At 45.8% G+C, this 19033-nt stretch overlaps 2 protein-coding genes across 3 annotated transcripts in view; both read left to right on the forward strand.

Moving 5' to 3' along the window:
* dnah5l (dynein, axonemal, heavy chain 5 like) overlaps window positions 1-3498 on the forward strand; it is a 56058-nt gene extending 52560 nt beyond the window's left edge. Inside the window, exons 86-94 of the mRNA XM_080865486.1 lie at window positions 19-74; window positions 169-290; window positions 408-558; window positions 686-885; window positions 968-1156; window positions 1752-1884; window positions 1962-2170; window positions 2244-2465; window positions 2746-3498. Of these exons, the coding sequence (XP_080721612.1) occupies window positions 19-74; window positions 169-290; window positions 408-558; window positions 686-885; window positions 968-1156; window positions 1752-1884; window positions 1962-2170; window positions 2244-2465; window positions 2746-2979 (1516 nt within the window). The 3' untranslated portion in view covers window positions 2980-3498. The remainder of the gene's footprint in view (window positions 1-18; window positions 75-168; window positions 291-407; window positions 559-685; window positions 886-967; window positions 1157-1751; window positions 1885-1961; window positions 2171-2243; window positions 2466-2745) is intronic.
* Window positions 3499-15408: 11910 nt separating this feature from the next.
* The window catches only part of LOC308386161 (NACHT, LRR and PYD domains-containing protein 12-like), a 39988-nt gene continuing 36363 nt past the window's right edge, over window positions 15409-19033 (forward strand). The window contains exons 1-2 of one of the 2 annotated variants that reach the window (XM_080865496.1): window positions 15530-15659; window positions 16859-17035. The gene's annotated coding sequence lies outside the window, so the exon portion shown is untranslated. Of the gene's footprint in view, window positions 15660-16858; window positions 17036-19033 lie in introns of both variants that reach the window. The other variant, XM_080865497.1, reaches the window with a different exon arrangement.

Consider the following 19033-nt stretch of genomic DNA (forward strand, 5'->3'; position numbering starts at 1 on the left):
GTTTGTGTTTGTGAGCAGGTTCCCCATCACCTTCCTTCAGTCCTCCATCAAGTTCACCAATGAACCTCCTCTTGGTAGGAGACGTGATCCTGATGAACTCGTGAATTTTTATTGATCCTTCGCTGTCTTTCACTTTCCCACTTATTTTATTTTATCTGTCGGCATCAGGCATGAAAGCCGGTCTGAAGAGGACTTTTAATGGTGTCACTCAGGACCAGCTAGAGATCAGCAACCTGCCTCAGTGGAAGCCTCTGCTGTACGCTGTGGCCTTCCTCCACACCACCGTGCAGGTATCTGCCAACACCCACACGATCAGATTCATAAATCCACCGTTTCTTTGTGGAAAACAGCTCCTGTAAGATCATTCTGATGTTATCATTTCTCCTTCTTCTTCTTTATCCCATCAGGAGCGTCGTAAGTTCGGTCCGCTCGGCTGGAACATCCCCTACGAGTTCAACCAGGCAGATTTTACCTCCAGCATCCAGTTTGTGCAGAACCACTTGGACAACCTGGACGTGAAGAGAGGCGTGAACTGGAGCTGTCTGCGCTACATGCTCGGTCAGTCTCTTTAAACCTGCTCTGTTCTTTCCACTGTAACGTTTCATCCATCAGATTATGAGAGAAACCTCCAGGTCTCCAGGTCTCCAGAAATCTTCCTGACTCTTTCTTCACGCCTGCTCACCAGGTGAAGTCCAGTATGGCGGTCGGGTGACGGATGACTTGGACAAACGGCTCCTCAACACGTTCACGAGTGTCTGGTTCAGTGAGAGCACCTTCAGTGAAGCTTTCTGCTTCTTTAAGGGCTACAGCATCCCTGCCAAGGCCAAGAGCATCCAGGAGGTCCTGCAGCACATCGAGGGGCTGCCGCTGGTCGACTCACCGGAGGTCCGAGCACGCTCAGAGACGGGACGCGTCCACACTGAGGCAGTACTAGCCCAGTCACATGTCACATTTCTCCTGTTTGCAGGTGTTTGGACTCCACCCCAACGCTGACATCACCTACCAGACCAACCTGGCGAATGACACGCTCAGCACCATAATCAACATCCAACCGAAGGACACCGGAGGCGGGGCCGGGGAGACCAGGGAGGCCAGCGTGCAGAGACTAGCCAATGAGATGCTGGAGAAGCTGCCACTTGACTACATCCCACACGAGGTGTTTGTTTAGCACCAACCCAAAACTCGACGAAGAACACAATCCCACCAATCAGCCGCCAGCTAGCTTAGCTTAGCATGAATACTGGAAACAGCTGAGCTGCTGTGTAAGCAACAAGCTGCCAAGTTAAAAACAAAAATGTGCTCATGTTCAAAGCAGCTTTGTTAGGCTCAAGAAACACACGCAGCTCTGTGCAGCTCAAACAAACAGTGTGCTAATACACGAGTGTCAGAGATGCAGGTGAGCAGCTTTGGGTACGTTTGGACCGAGCCAGGGTAGCTGTTTCCTGTCTCTAATGTTTATGCTAAGCTAATATTATTGAACTTTGACAGGAAGTGAAAAAGAATGCAGAGATAAATGTGACAATAAAGCACAGTGTGGTTGTACTCTAGAGCCCGGCTGCTAACCCCGACCGTCGCCCAGTGAATGATGGAAACGAGTGAATAGATTTCAGACAGCAGATTTGTCAGCGTCTGATTCTTTTAGATGAATTCAGACTTTAAATCATCAGCAGAATCTGGCATCTCTGAACCATCAAACACGAACACGTTCATGAGTCCTCTGGAGAAACATGACGTCTCTGTGTGTTTTGAAGGTCAAAGGTCAACTCCAGAAGATGGGTCCTCTTCAGCCAATGAACATCTTCCTCCGACAGGAGTTGGACCGAATGCAGCGTGTCATCAGCAGCGTACGGAGCACGCTCACTGACCTCAGACTGGCCATCGATGGTCAGTCACACGCACACACACACACACACACACGTGTTCACTGACGCTCGATCTGACTCGTGCTTCCGCCGTTGCAGGGACCATCATCATGTCTGAAGACCTGCGCGACGCCCTCGACAGCATGTTCGATGCTCGGATCCCGCGCCTGTGGCTGAGGCTCAGCTGGCCGTCGGCCACGCTCGGCTTCTGGTTCAGCGAGCTGCTGGAGAGGAACCAGCAGCTCAGCGCGTGGATCAGCGCCGGCCGGCCCAACCAGTTCTGGCTCACCGGCTTCTTCAACCCGCAGGTTGGTTCGTTGTTCCGGAAATCTGGAGTTTTGGAATTCTTCAGTTTTCTTTGAATGTTTTTTGTTTCTTTAGGGTTTCCTGACCGCCATGCGCCAGGAGACGACACGCTCCAACCTGTCCAGGGGCTGGGCCTTGGACACGGTCACCCTTAGCAACGATGTCACCAAGATGATGAGGGAGGACGTCTCAGCTCCGCCCCCTGAAGATGTGGGTGGAGTCTATATCTATGGCCTCTTTCTGGATGGAGCGGGATGGGACAGACGTGGCGCCAAACTCGCTGAGGCTCCGCCCAAAGTTTGTCTTTTTAAAATCAGTGTTTTTTTACTTAAATTAAAATAATAAACTGAAGCTTTAAAAAACTTCAGCGTTCAAAAGTCCAACGTTTTACTGTTTCTGTATTTTTTTGTAAATTAACATAAAAACATTTTAAGAGTTTTTAAAAGATTCATCTAATGAAAAATTATGAATTATTAATTGATTCAGAAACTAAATCTAAACTAAAATTTAGGAACTAAATGAAATCAAAGTATTTTTGTTTTTGCTCAGTAATAATAAGTTTGTCTCGGCCCCTCAGGTCCTCTTCACCCCCCTCCCTGTGGTCCACGTCTTCGCCGTCAGCTCAGCCAACACGGCCGACAGTAAGCGTCCCCCTGGCGGCGGGGGGGCGGTCAGCCTGTACTCGTGTCCCGTCTACAAGAAGCCTCGACGCACCGACCTGAACTTCATCTTCTCCCTGCAGCTGAGGAGCGTGCAGCCGCCCGAGCACTGGACGCTGCGAGGCGCCGCGCTGCTCTGCGACTGCAAGTGATCCAAACGTTGTTGTTCCACAGACACGGACAGACACTGACCGTGGGGCTCTGCTGCGTCTCACTCAGACCTCCCCACAGTTTCAGTTTGAGCTTTTTTATTCTGATGTTCTGATAATTTCCATTTTTCTTCAGCACCAAACATGTTTGTAGGTTTTTAGTCTGTTAAATTTATGAAAATCAAAATGTTTCCACCTCTTCTCTCTGCAAGTCTCTAATAATAATAATAATGATAATAATAATAATAATAATAATAATAGTAACATTAATGATTGTGTATGTGACCTCACACAGTAAAGCTGATGTGAGGATCATCACAGTTCTGGTGATTGTCGAACTTAATGCATAAAATAATAATTTGTTTTAATTAAAAAACTTTCCATCTGTCATTTCCTGAGTGTTTCAAAATAAAAGTCCTGTCTTTCATGTTTTGAATGTGATGCTGCTCCTGTGATGCCTTCAAATCTGGTTCAGTCTGCAGTTTTTTACAGTTCAGAGCCAAAGTGACTCAAACATTTACTTAAAAGAGGTTTTTGTTCGTCTGGGTTTTCCTGCTCAGCAGCGCTAAACAGGCAAAACGCACAAACAGAAAGAAACAGGAAAATATGTGTTTCTTTGAACAATGCAGCAGCAAAATGAAAGACCAGGATTTATTTTTTAATGATTGACAAAAACATTAAATGATCATTTTTATTTTCACATAAATGTTCCATCGGTCCTTCTTTTAGAAGAAGTTTAGAAATTAAAAATACTAATAACACAGCAGGAAAAAGCCGACAGCACGAGTCCTGAAAGGCTTAAAGAGAAAATAAACGCACAAAGAATGAAACAAAAAGGCACAAAACCTCAAAACAAGAGTGAATTAAATCTGACCGACACACAAAGATGCTAAAAGCCCCAAACATAAACCTGTGAGGTCATTAATGCCTCTGTGTGTGTGTGGGTGTACATGTTTACATGTCTTTGTGGGGACCAACATGCCCGTCCCCACAAGTTTGAAGACATTTTTGGGACTCAGGATGTGGTTTTAGTGTCAGGGACAGTCGGGTCAGGGTTAGGCATTCAGTCTTAATGGTTAGAGTAAAAGGCTGAGGAGAGCATGATGTCAAATAGATGTCCCCACAAGGATATGAAAACACAACCGTGTGTGTGTGTTACTGTGAATTTGTGAGACAAGTGAAGATTTCAGAATCAGTGAATCACCAATCACTTCCTGTTGGTGAAGAAGAGCAGACTCCTCTTCAGCCACAGAAATGAAGAAGCTTTTATTTTGACGAGCTCAGCCACGAGCAGAGGCGACCCTGCAGAGGTGAAGGTCACAGTCAGAATCAGCGCCAGAGAACCGCACGAGGACGGCCTCACTGGTCATGGCTGAGTTCACTATGTGATGGTAACAAGCTGATTATTACAGAACAGGAAACACACGTCTGCTCATCAAACACCAGCTGCTGCTGCTTTTATCAGTCTGCCAACAAAACCTCACAAGAAAGAAGTTTGTGTGAGTTTGCAGCGTTCCTCTAAACTGAAAACTAAAACAGACTGAAAATGGGAGCATGCAGCCGCACTCGAGAGTCAGGCAGCTTCAATGTGTTTGTCTTCATCTGTAGTTACTGTTGTGATATTTTGATACCATGGTAGCATTTACAGGATATTGTTTTGTAGTGATTTAATGATTTGAAAACTGTTACTCAATAAGGCCCATTTACTAGTTGTTTTTCTCTTTCTCTCTGACCCATGTATTGATGTGTAAGAATCACAGGCTGGTACCCCAAGGTCGAAAATACCACAGAGACAAGACCACTTCCTTACTCCCATCCTCCCTTCCTTATCTTTTAGAAAAGAGCTTGTTAAAAAGCCAGGTGGTTTGTTTCAGAATTCACTAATGAAAGAACTCTGTATTCTATGTCTAGGAGTGTATTTTGCTGGGATGATCATAAATTGTAGCTGAGCTGATAAACTACACAAAGGATACTTCTTTGCTCAGAAGTCAGGAAGACGTTTCCTTATTTGGTCTGTACCGGTTTGAACTGAGAACATGCTGACACACGAACCTTTTTTCCTCTATATAAGCTGTTTTGTACTGAATAAACCTTTGAGTTGATTGTGGGAGAGCAACCTGAAACAGTCTATGTGTCACTTTGTTCTCCTAACTGCTCCCGGCGCTGTAACTAACCCGCTGAACTGCATACTTGAGTGTTACTTTGAATAATTAGGAATCTTATAAGGAAAGGGAAAAACTCTGCTTATCGCTCACGCCACGGTTGAAACCCGGGATGGCAATTTCCTTCAATTTGGTGTCAGAAGTGGGATGCTGACGAAGGTAGGCACTCGTCTTTTATTTTATAAGACTGTGTTATGCCTTTCTCAGTGATCCATAAAAAAAACGGGATATGCTGATGCAAGTTTCACTTAGTGATCCAGAGAGATACACTGACGACTTCTTTAGTCCCCGAATAAGGTAAATTAAAAGCAGAAAGACACAGGAAGTTGCCTGTTGTATTGCGAGAAGTTGCTCGTTAAGTGAGAAGTTGCTCACCCAAACAAAAATTGCTAGCAATAAATTTAAAGTAACCTCAGCTGTGCCGCAGCAAAATACTAACATAAATCCTTCAAAGCGTGTAAACCCCTCTGGAAATCACTGAACATGGTGCAGAATAATTCAAAGACCACAGACAGGTCCGATAAAAAGATCGAAATTATCTGTAAAACCAAAAAATAATAAAATAAAAAATATAAAGTTTCAAATAACGGCTCAGTACGCCTCCCACTTCCGGTCACGTGCAACGTGTCCGCGAATCGGTGAAGACTTCCATGATTACGTAACCAGAACATGCAGAAGTACTTACGTGACTGACTTTGTTTACAACTTAAAAACTATAAGTTCAATGCATTCTAATTTATTTCCGGAGCCCTATCCCGAACGATTATCGCTAGAAAACAGGTCAGTAAAACTGAAGGCCAGTGCAGATACTACCACGAAAGCTAAAAGTGTTAAGATAATGTTGAATTTTGATGTTGAAGGCTCAGAGGAAAGTGAAAAATGATGTATGCAGGACCCGCTCCAGCACAGCAAGGAGATTTCAGAGGAAGGAAAGATAAGAGTAGAGATGTGTGTTTTTATTGTGGAAAAATAGGACACTGGTTTCGTGAGTATCGATTTGCAGTCTCCGACAAAGCACGCCCGCCTCGACCACAGAACGCAGTACAAGTTCCGGCCACTAGGCGTCAGCGGAGCTCTTCCAGTCAAGGTAACTGGCAACAACGGGAGCACGCAATAATGGCTCCACATCTAAGCAGCCTTACAATCCACAAGGTAGACAAGCTAGAGGTGCAAATTTAGCTCAGTTTTCCAGCAGCCGCAGACACCCAGAGCAAAAATGAATTTGTGTATTTAATTTAACACAAAGTGTGAAATGTTTGCTGACACTGATAACAGCTTATGTTTTCTCTGCCCTATGCATCATGGAGAAGGAACAGCCTCTGTGTCAGCTGGACGCCTCAGCAGAGAATGAACTCAACACCTTTTTTCTGGTATTCCACGTCACACTCTGTGCCAAAAAAAAAAAAAACGTGTACAAATACAACAAGCCACACTTTTGTTTCTCTCACACTGTTCAACAACATGATAACTGCTCACACAAGTGAAGGTCAAACAGTGATTTTGTCACATAACTCAGACATAGGTTATGACATAACTACACCATGTCGACACATAGATCTACCTTATACCTTATATTGACTTTATGCCTTATATGCAACAAGCCAGTATATGTCAAGCAATATCCCATTTCCACCGAAAAAAACCTCAGCTCTAGATGTCATCATAGGAGATTTATTGACTACAGGAGTAACAAAGCCCACACTCCTGTCAATCCTGTGCCAAAGCCTAACAAACCTGGCGTATGGCATTTTACACAAGACTTAAGGCAAATTAATGCAGTCATTATGCCTCTGTCACCTTTTGTTCCAGACGTTCGCAGCATATTGACATTTATTCCGTCAACAGCCACACATTTTACTGTGGTGGATTTATGCTCTGCCTTTTCTTAGTGCCTGTGCATGAAGACACACAGCCGTTATTTGCATTTACACATAGAAATAAGCAGTACACTTGGACTTGTTTGCCCCAAGGCATGGTAGACAGCTCTGCTGCTTTCTCAATGGTGGTCCGTGCTACCCTGGACAGCTTCACTCCTCCAGGACTGTACCCTGATCCACACGTGGATGACCTCCTCCTCTGTGCTTCAGTGAGGAACTATGTCAAACTGCTACACACATGCTTCTCCAGCACCTCCAACAGACTGGCCACAAAGCATCGGCAAAGAAAATGCAGTACTGTCAGACTTCTGTTCAATGTTTGGGATTCACACTGTCTCACGGAAAACGTTCCATGACTGCAGACAGGGTCAAAGCTGTGACCTCCGTCCCTCAGCCCACTACACAGAAGGAAATGCTGTCCTTCCTAGGCATGGTGAACTATTGCAGACAGTGGATACCAGACTGTTCTTTTCATGACCACATTCTGCATGACTGTTGTGAACCTGCACAGGTGTACTGGCCCAAGAGCATGGCAGTGGCTACCGTCCAGTAGCCTTCTATTCAAGGTGCTGTCCGTGGTTGTTCAGGAATGCCGACCTGCCTGAGAGCAGTAGCAGCTTGCTCTATCATGATAAGGGACTGCGAGAAGCTCACACTCTCACATGACACTATTCTACACACCAATCACCAGGTCACGACCATTCTAGCAAACATAACTAAACAACATATGCAAATCTCACTATAAAAGCGAGCAGCACACCCAATTCGCCAGCACATTTATTGATCCTATGCTGTGTTCTTCTGACCGACAGGATGGCTCAGACAGGCTTGACGATCATGACTGCATGACACGTATACAGGAATCCACAGCTATTCAGTGGTGACATTGCCTGACATCATACTAGAGGCTCACTCATTACCATTTCACTCAGCACAAAAAGCAGAGCTCATGGCTTTAATACGCGCTTGTGAGTTACAGGTGGAGACAGCCGCTATGCGTTTGGCGTCGTACATGACTTTGGCACATTGTGGAGACAAGGAGGATTTAGATCTGCTGATGGAAAACCGATTGCTAATTCTGATCTTGTGCAAAGACTTTTGCAGGCTATACAGCTACCATCGGCCATTGCAGTTGTAAAAACGAAAGGACACAGTACAGCTGACACAGACGAAGCAACAGGTAATGCCCTAGCAGACGTGACAGCCAAGGCTGCAGCTGCATCACAGCCACAGCACCTCCACAGGAAGTATTATCTGTGCCCCTACAGCTGTCACTTGTTAAACTCCCAGACTATTTAGGAACAAATGTTGATTTAAAATTCATACAAGAGCAAGCCTCTGCATGTGATTACACATATTGGGAGAATAATGACTGTACCTTAGATGACAGGGATGGCCTATACAAAAATGTTGAGGGTTTGATTGCCCTCCCATGTTCCCTACTGCCAGTCCTTGTCCGACATTTTCACGTGGTGAGTCATGTCGGACAAAGAGGGGTAATAGGGGCAATAAAAATCAACATTTGTAATTGAGAAAACATCACATGCAGTAAAAAGCATATTAGCAACTTGTTTAACATGTGCACGAACTAATGTAGGAAAACCAAAAGCAAAACATCAGCATTTACCACAACCAGATTTTCCATTTCATACATTACAAATTGATTTTACACACATGCCAGTACAAGGAAGCATCAAGTACTACCAGGATCAATTTAGTAAATGAGTAGAAGCTTATCCAACCTCAAAAGAAACTGCAGAAGTAGTCTGTCAAAAGTTGAGCAATGAAATAATACCCAGATTCGGAATACCTCACCAAATTAACAGTGATAGAGGATAGAGGCAACCTGGCTGCCCCTGGGTGGGTCCGGGATGGGCGTGAGGTTCTGGGGGCGCTCCGTCTCTGGGCTGGGGCCCGGGCCGGGCCTCGGGGGCTCGGGTCCTGGTTGGTGTGTTGCCGGGGTTGTGGGCGGGTGGGTGCATGGGGGCCCGGCCCTGGAGCAGGGTGCCGCCGGTGCATCGAGCCGCCTGGGGGGCTCTTCAACTGGTGGGGGGGATGGTCACATCTTGCAGGAGCTTTCTTCTCTCAGGAACTCTCTGCAGGAGGGGGAGATACAGGAGAGGTGGAGGAAGATCTCAGCCTGGGCGTTTACCGTCTTATGTAGTCTGGAAGATGTGTGGTTGGTGGGGTGGGTGCAGTTTTCTCTGTGGTGGGGTTGGGTGGACTGTCCAGGGCTCTGTGGAGCCGGGGGGCGCTACTGCACTGGGCCCCGGTCTGATGGGCCTGGGCCCCCCTTCCCTGGCGGGTCGCGGAGGGTGGGAGTGCCTACTGGGGTCAGCGGGGGAGCTGGCCCCAGGGAGGGGTTACCTGCCCCTCCCTTCCTTCCCTCCCCATCTCCAGCTGCCTCCCTCTTCCCGCTCCTCCACAACCACCCACACATGCAGGGCCTTGGAGTGGGGGTATGTCACCAGGGTGCAGAGGAGGCTACCCCCCCCCCCCTGTCCCCTTCTGGCTGCCTCTGCCTCAATTTTATCCCACAACTTAGACATTCACATTATTCACACTCTCATTACACATACATATAGGATCTTGGGGGTGGGCACAATCACGGAGTCCAAATCACCATCAGGGTGTATACCTCACCCCTGACGTCGTTGCCCACCTCTAAATTTTAAATACACTTAGTCATTGAGGGTTAGCAGGAGGGACTACGCGCCTACCTGCTGCTCCTTGGCAGGTAGCTCCATGCCCTCCTGGGTTTTAATTGCACCTTAGAACACATATGCATCAACACTACAATGAGCGGGTGGAGGGAGGTTTGGAGTCTTCTCCCACCCCCATTCTCTGCGGCCTGCTGGAGCGGGAGGGCTAGTAGGAGGAGTTGGCCGTCCGACTGCGGTCTGGGGTATGGGGCCTCCCTGCTGCTGCGGAGTCGGGGTGGTCTGCCTCTCCCCACCGCAGGGAAAAGGGTAACACCACCTGGGTCTGGGTGCAATTCCCCCCTCCAGGGGCAAGGGTACCTAGACCCGGTTTGTAGAGTACGCTTGGGGAGTGTGATTGTGTGTACAGCGTCTCTTTATGTCTGTCTCCACGTTGGTTGAGTGTGGAGTGAGTGCATATGAGAGCATGAGGGTGGGAATGGATGTTTGTGTCTGTGTGTGCCTGTATGTCTGTGTCTATATGTCAGGTTGGGTATCAGACGCCACCTCTCTGGGGACACCTCAGGCCCTCCAAGGTTTGGAGGCCTATCTCCACCCACCACCACTTCCCCTGCCGGTGGCGGACTCCCTCAGGTGTCGGTGTGTTGGTGGTTCTTTGTGTCTGGGGGTGGGCGTCCGGGTGCACACCGGCTCACTCCTTGGCGGCCGCTTGTCGGGGCCTGGGGCCTGGGGCTCGCTCGGGCCCCTTTGGAGGTGGGGTGCCCCCGGCCTCTCGGCCTAGGGCTCGGTCACTCAGGCGCAGCTGGGGGCCGGCGGAGCTCACGGGCGCGTCACTGCAACTCCCCCTGACTTCTGCTCCGCGGCTGCTGAGTGAGCCCTCATCTGGGACTCTCCTCAGCTCTTACTGGGACAGTGGCGCGGCTGCCCCTCTGTTGGTCTTCCATGGTCTCTTGTGTTCTGGGGGCCTCTGGATGTCTGGAGTTTTGATCTCCTCCATACCCGCTTCACACCCTGGAGGACGGGGCTGTGGCCCCCCCACACTCCCTAGCAGATCATTACATGGAGAAACCTTTGGAATGCAAGCATGCTGATCCACACAGGTATGCACACATGGGTATTCACAGACGCGGACTAAAGCTTTCTTGGCTGCTGCCTCAAAGCACACTGTGCGCTGTCTATCTTGCGTGCTGCACAATATCGTTTATTATTTAGTAAATACTGATATCTATGACTAGCTAGTTTATTGTGATGGTGCTTTGTTTTCTCTATTATTATGTTGCTCTTTGTTGTTTGCTGTCTCCTCTGTTTGTTTTTGTTTGTTTGTTTGTTTTTTTTTTTTTTTTTCTCTCTCTTCCCCCCCCTTCTCACCGTCTCTTCTCCCCTTTGGTTTTCTTTCTTTCTCTCCCCCTCTCTCTCTCATTCATTCCCCCTGTCCTATTTATTAAAAAAAAAAAAAAAAAAAAATGACAAAGGATGAACTGAAGCTCTGCCATCACGTAATGTCGCATACTGCTGTTTCTGATGTCATTTAGAAAAAAAAAAAAAAAAAAAAAAAAACAGTGATAGAGGATCTTCATTCACATTAGAAGTAATTCAAAAGTGTGCTAAAACTTTAATGACCTGGGTCAAATTACTTCCTCAAGTCCTCTGTGAGATTAGAATGACTCCATCTGCAGTAACCAAATTATCTCCATTTGAAATAAGATTATTTCCAACACCATGGTCAGCTTCCAGAGGGGCACCGCTATTAGAAGGTGATGTAGATATTGCATTGTCCGACTATGTCTACAATTTGGTAGAAACACTGAATAATAACTATCAGAAAGTTTGTCTCTCTCAGGCTCTCCCCTCCACAGTTCCACCAGTGGAGACAAGGAGATGCGTGTTGGAGAAGTTGCTAAAACCAAGGACACTCTGGGAGGCTGCGTTTTCCAGCCCCCAGGCTGTACTGGCAGTGACGAAGAACCAGCATCCTCACAGACGGACAACCTCAGTGGATTCATGCCAGCAGGGTTAAGACCAGCCCAATCGGACCATCTCAGGCGTCGGATCAAGCAGACGACATCTCAGGCGGGCCAGCGCCAGGAACAAGAACAAATAAACACACACGGGTAGATGACATCTCAGGCGAGCCAGCGCCTGGATCCAATTCACCTACACACACGCAACTACTGATTAACACACAACACCTGAAAGAGCCAAGGCTCAGAGCTCTTTGATCCTTCACGTGAACAAGAACAAGGTACTCAACATTCAGCAGGAACAGAAAGCCGAGAGTACCACATGATGTCTAATCTGATAAAGCCAGACTCATTTCATCCTGATAATGGAGAAAATGAAATGCCCATTGTCATCATACGACCCTTATTCAATGTCTCTCGAACCTGGGACCAGGCCAGGAGACGACTGAAGAACTGTTTTTCTTATATATTTAGGTTATTTATCATATCGATCGCATTAACCTTAGGATTTTTCTTTGCTATTTTGTATTGTAAACTGCAACCATGTTCACATTTCTGCAGGTCATATTTTGCTGACGATACCTCATGCTCCATTTTGCAAGACACCTACTTAATGCACTCCTCACGTTCCCTAAAATCAGTAAATGACAACATAGACGCCACTAATAAACCATTTTATGCACCCTCTAGAGCAGGAGCTAACGCCTGGTATGAAAATGCCAGAACAGCCGCTCGTGATTTAGGAAACAGTAACTGTTATGTCTGTTCAAAGGCTAATCCAGAACAGGTAATAGTAGGATACCCCATATCCGGTTTCCCCCTCACTGAGGGACTAGAGAAAATCGGCGGAGATAATGCTCTCCTTAAAGACACTTTACAGTTGACTCTGAGCCCTCTCGACTGCCTACTTAGACACACACACACACCAACTAACCCTGAGACTCCATTAGGCGAATTATTGAAGTTATCTACTGACACGGCAGGGACCTGCGCCCCAATGAAACGCCCTAAGAATAGGTTAAAACCCTCACTGCCCTTAGGACAGATCCCTTTCCATTTTAATACTAGTATGATATGTCTGCGCAGACTAAAGTTAACTGGCCCAGACACACACATAGATTATACAAAGGATAACTATACATTCTTCTCTGACTCCCCAGGTGCACGCTGTAATGAGACATGGCTAGCTGTCTCTGTGGCTGAAGTTGTATCATATCTGGAGGAACACACACACAGTTCAAGTTCGAGCGGAGAATCGATCATTGTTCCCCCAGACGGTGTATTAAATGATACTGACTGGGGGGAGTTAGTTAAATCACACATGGTCACGCGCCTGACCAGACCAATCCCACATGCTTATTGGTTGTGCAATAATACCCTTAGATTAGCTTTACCTGTTAATTGGACCGGTACCTGTGGTCTAGTAACCGTTGATGTATGCTGTACTTTCATTCCCAATAACACCGCCCCTAACGGTTCATTCACACAAGCTATGAATAGACTTGAAGCATTGAAGATAGAACTAATTGCCAATACAGGCCACGGTCAGTGGCTAGATAAGTGGCTGCAGGACACGTTTGGAAAATGGAAGGAACTAATTGTAGCCTTTGCAGTATGTTTTCGATGATTATTGTCTGTTGTGTGATACCATGTATACGCTCTCAGGATTTTGATATTAAGCTTGCTCGAAGGACCAGATTCATGATCTGTTTTACGTTTATGATTTGTCTTTAGATTATGTTATTACATTCTGTCTTTATACTATGTTATCATTTTATGATAAAAGGAGAGAACTGTTGTGATATTTTGATACCATGGTAGCATTTACAGGATATTGTTTTGTAGTGATTTAATGATTTGAAAACTGTTACTCAATAAGGCCCATTTACTAGTTGTTTTTCTCTTTCTCTGTGACCCATGTATTGATGTGTAAGAATCACAGGCTGGTACCCCAAGGTCGAAAATACCACAGAGACAAGACCACTTCCTTACTCCCATCCTCCCTTCCTTATCTTTTAGAAAAGAGCTTGTTAAAAAGCCAGGTGGTTTGTTTCAGAATTCACTAATGAAAGAACTCTGTATTCTATGTCTAGGAGTGTATTTTGCTGGGATGATCATAAATTGTAGCTGAGCTGATAAACTACACAAAGGATACTTCTTTGCTCAGAAGTCAGGAAGACGTTTCCTTATTTGGTCTGTACCGGTTTGAACTGAGAACATGCTGACACACGAACCTTTTTTCCTCTATATAAGCTGTTTTGTACTGAATAAACCTTTGAGTTGATTGTGGGAGAGCAACCTGAAACAGTCTATGTGTCACTTTGTTCTCCTAACTGCTCCCGGCGCTGTAACTAACCCGCTGAACTGCATACTTGAGTGTTACTTTGAATAATTAGGAATCTTATAAGGAAAGGGAAAAACTCTGCTTATCGCTCACGCCACGGAGGAAACCCGGGACGGCAATTTCCTTCAGTTACGTTTCATTGGCTGGAAATGTGCTAACTGGAATCCTTCATGAGTCCAGATGAACAAAAACAAGTGTTTACTGCTCCACGCTGCACGAGTCAAAATCACTCGGACGCGCCCACGTAGGCATTCCGCTAAAACCATGTGACCACCTTTAAACCTGTCGTGAATATGATTTTAGACTCTTCACTTTATTTTGAAAGAACAGATTTGCAGGAAGTGCGGCTGCTGCAGAAACTCTTCACTTTTCACTGGCTTTAATCTTGAAGGTTTCTCCAGATGTGGAACATTCATGCTAAACATTCAACATCTGACGAGCGTCTCCGTGTAAAACACTGACAAACTCAAACTTTATACGGTAACTGACAGATTTATTCCTCCATTTTCAGGCTTTTCACAATGAACTTGGATTAGTTTGATGCTTTTCTTCACGTTGGTGAATAAAACCAGCCAAGAGGCTGATTCCTGCAGAGGAGGAGGCAGAGTGGAGGAATCTGCAGGTCTCTAACACACAACCAGAGCTTCAATCATAACGAGCACATAATAAAACCATGATCCCCCCGATCGACTCTTTCAGCCTGTTTCCTCTGGATCCAACAGGATCTAACAAACCCCAGCTTCTGCTGGGACACTGGTCATCATGGGAGGAAAAAGATGGCTGCCGTGTTGCTGTTTCCTGTCTTACACCAGCGTTATACTTCCTGTATCTGTTTTTAATCAGAGGATGAACTTAAAGCTTTCAGTCTGCTCTACAACCCACCACCTATCCACACGTCTGCTAAGTGACTGGAAATCAGTAAAACTTCTACCAGACTTTAGTAAATGTTGCATTAAGATGAGCAGACAGATTTTAATCTCAGCATCGCAGATTTTTCAGGACACTGGAAGAGTTCCTGCCGTGGATTTAGATGTTAGTGTTGTGTGGATGATCCCATTCTGTGATCTTTGTGTTACTAACACTGATGCTTTTACACTTTAGGACCCTCGAGACCTCTGCTGCTCAGCTGTCCTGATCGCTGCCTCCACTTTAACCAGAGGCTGTAACCTCTGATCATTTCACCTGCACCGACAGCAAAACTCTTCTCCAGAACCAAACGTGCCATAAACCCATCACAGCTTCATCATCAGCTCAGTCTCAGCAACATGCAGACGACCGAGCAGCAGAAACTCTGCAGGGAACGTCTGAAGTCTGTTCTTCAGTTTTCCCAGCTCACTGTTTATTGAACACGAGACAGAAAAATAACTTCACCTTTAATGTGAAACTTTTATCGCCTGTGACATGTTTGCAGGAAGTCTTCGTGCTGTGATTTAGTGTCACAGCCATAAATATCACACAAGGTAAAAACTACAAGTCCCAGCATCCTCTGTGTTTAGGGAGCAGCAGTGAAAGTGAAAGTGTTGATCCTCCGTTCAGAGCAGCAGGAGGAGGAAGGTGGAGCTGATGCAGGCGAGTGTCAACGTGAATATGTTTCTTCTTATGACATAAAATAATTCCACGCTGTTCGTGTCTGTGGGTGAAACGTGAGGCTGGTCGGCTCCTCTGAGCGCTGGTTTCCTGTAAGTAGAGAGGAAGTGAGTTTAGCTGAGAGAGCAGGAGGAGAGTGAGAGCTGTGCTGAGGCAGCTGAGTGTAAACACCGCTCTGACATTACTGTGTCTCTGTGGCGGGAACAACAGGCTCCGTCAGTGGAGGCAAAAATAATCAGACTTTGGTTTTTCAAAGGAAACAACTTTATGTCGGAAGAGGCCGCGCGCTCATTGGATAACGACTTTTCAATCTCAAGTTATTAGCCAATGAGCGCGCAGGTTCACAGTAAGACCCGCCCCTATGACGGCATTTTTAAAAACTAAAATGGCGACAGAAACTCCGTCAGAGGAGTTCAGGCTGATTTTATGAAAGTGCGACGTTTGAGCCACTTCCTGTTCTCAGTCCCGGCGTCCTGATCACCGACGTTTCTGTTGCTCTGATATCTGATATTGATTATATCGGTAAACAGGCTGTAGCAGAAACATCAGGGCCCTGTTTCAGGAAGCCGGTTTAGAAAACTCAGAGTGAAAAACGATACTCAGGGTTGAGTAACCCCGAACTGTCCAACTTGGAATATTCGGTTTCAGAAAGGCTGATAACAAGTAGTTCAGTCAACGCGGAGTTGCTTTAACCCCAAGTGAAGCGCGCGGACGAGGATACATAAAGCCCTGATTAGTGGAGCACAGATTAAGCGAGTCACCATGGAGACGGAGGGAAAGAAGGCGCGGTCAATGTATTTTACAGCGCTTGAGGCCGAAATTCTGATGGCAGCATATGCCGATAACATGCAAATTCCGCGGAAAAAAAGTAACACAGGCACAGCTGCAAAAGAAAGAGAGCATGCATGGCAAAACATAGCCGACAGAGTCAATGCGTGAGTGTTAATTTAAACATTGATCTAGGGATTTCCACCCATTTAACACGTTATTTTATTATATTTTATTTTTTATTTCATACATTTTATTTTGTGACGTGATGTGAGCACAGGTGCAACCCAACAGGCCCCAAACGTTCCTGGCAGCAAGTAAAAATGAAATATAAAAATATAGTCCAAACAGGTGAGGTGTAATTGTATTATGAGCCATAGTGCTTGGTCTGTTTGTCCTATGTAAATCAATTGCAGTTAGAGGCTACATTAATTTCCCCTCTGTAAGCACTTATTGAAATTATCTGAGCACATTACAAGTACATATCTGCTTACTCTGTGTGCTCAAATGTGACCCGTTATAGCCAACAGAAAAAAAGCAGAGGCCCGAAAAACAGGTGGGGGTCCTCCACCACCACCACTCACAGAGGCTGAGCAGTTGGCCCTCAGCCAAAACAGTGGGCGCCCTGTGGCCGAAGGCATCTCTGCGGGGACATCCTCTGAGTCAATAACCCCGCAAGACACAAGTGCCTACATAAGGGGTAAATCCAAAATAATACATGATGTGCATACATCCTTTCTTCACAGTCACCTTTGCAGTGCTGCTCATTCATTTGATAAACTCTTTACCATAATGGATTATTTTGTAGTGAAGTTATTTTCCTACTGATTTTGCCTTCCCTCAGTCTTGGTTGTCTTTGAGAGCATAATGACAATGAAGTGTAAGGTGATTGGTATGTTTGTTAATTGCCATTTGGTCCCTTGTAAGTTATAAGTGACCTGTATAAACCTCATATTCTATCAGTTGATGGTGGTGGTGTACTGCATCTGGTGCAGCCTCCTGTTGAGCCAGACCAACATGCAGTTGTGAGTAATACTCCACAGATTATATGAGTTTACAGTAGAACAGCAATGTTGTTTATTTCTTTACTACAGGAAAATAATGAAGAAACATTGACAGCTGTTACAGAGGAGGAAGCAACAGAGACACTTTATGAGGTTTACATCTTTTAATACTTTGTGTACAGGAAACACAGGCGACCAATAAAGCCAGTTGAACAAAAAATCTGTTTATTCGTCTTTCAACATGTTGAGGTGATGGGTCAAAAGAAATGATTGTGACATATGGTGTCTCTGACTGCGCTTCCATCTTGTATGTCCGTGGGAGGGTCAGGATGTTCATGGTTTGGATCACTGCTGATGTTTGGTTCAGAAGGACAGTGTTCTCCTCTAATTGTGGCAATGTTGTGAAGAATCACACATGCCACAATAATGTCACATGCCCTTTCTGGGGTGACCCTGAGTCTTTGCAGGCACTGGAACCGGGCCTTAAGCATTCCGATAGTCATTTCAATTCTGGCTCTTGTCCTGCAATTAGCCAGATTATATCGCTGCTGTGGGCCCGGTTCAGGGTCAGGGTAAGGGGTAAGCAAATAGGGTAAACATGGATACCCCCTATCACCAAGCAAGTAGCCAGTGAACTCTCCTAAGACAGAAGGATACACTTCAGTTCAAATGTCCCTGAAGCAATTGGTCTTTATATATTTTACAGTATTCTCAACTCACCATGTCCAAATTTTGTGCTCAGTGTACATTCACGGAATATTTGTGAGTCATGGACAGAGCCTGGCCACTTGGCTTCCACATTTGTGATAATGTTGGCAGCATCACATATGATCTTCACAGTGCAGAGAACACAAATTAGCATCCATTACTATAATGAAATAATTTGTTAGTTTGAAATGCTACAGGGAACTATGTACCTGCACATTAATGCTGTGGAAAGACTTCCTGTTCACATAGTCTCCTTCATTTACTGAAGGAGCAATGATTGGAATGTGAGTGCCATCTATACAGCCAATCACGCCTGGGAACCGTGAGAATAAATGTAAAATTTAAGTAGTAGTCCAAATATCACCACACCATAAATTAAGTTTCGTTCATCCTGATACCTGCAATTTTGTGGCATCCCTCTTTGATGAATCTTGTGGGTCTGTGACCGGGGAACACCACAGACGAGGAGACGTTTCAGTGCAACTGTAACATTCCTGACTGCCCGACAGACGGTAGCCTTGGAAACGTGCTCAGCGTCACCAATATTATACAGAAAGCTCCCGTTTGCAAAAAACTGAAGTGCGATACAAATAATATGTACAGAGAGGATGTCCGCGATGTGTCACATGCGTAATATTAGGCCTGAGGATGTTATCCAAATAACTTATAGATTGTGCTGAGAAACGGTAACGTTCACACAGGAAATCATCAGGAAATGATAAAATGTCCAAACGCGCTCTGATCACTCTCTCCCGGCGGAGAGCTCTGCGGAGAATTTGGGCTTCAACATCTACTGGCTCTTCAAGGAAGTGGCACGCCATGTCTGACACTTCCTACTGTCAGGTTTCTGACAAAGAGGCGGAGACAGTCAGGGTTAGTTGTAGTAAACCTGCTAGGGGGCAGGTTAGCTTCACGGAGTGTGTCGTCATAGTGACTCACTCAGGCTTCAGCTGAACTCGCTTTGTGAAACCGAAAACCCAGAGTTT

The sequence above is a fragment of the Rhamphochromis sp. 'chilingali' genome (assembly GCF_963969265.1).
Source record: "Rhamphochromis sp. 'chilingali' genome assembly, chromosome: 18".
In the NCBI taxonomy this organism is placed as follows: Eukaryota; Metazoa; Chordata; class Actinopteri; order Cichliformes; family Cichlidae; genus Rhamphochromis; species Rhamphochromis sp. 'chilingali'.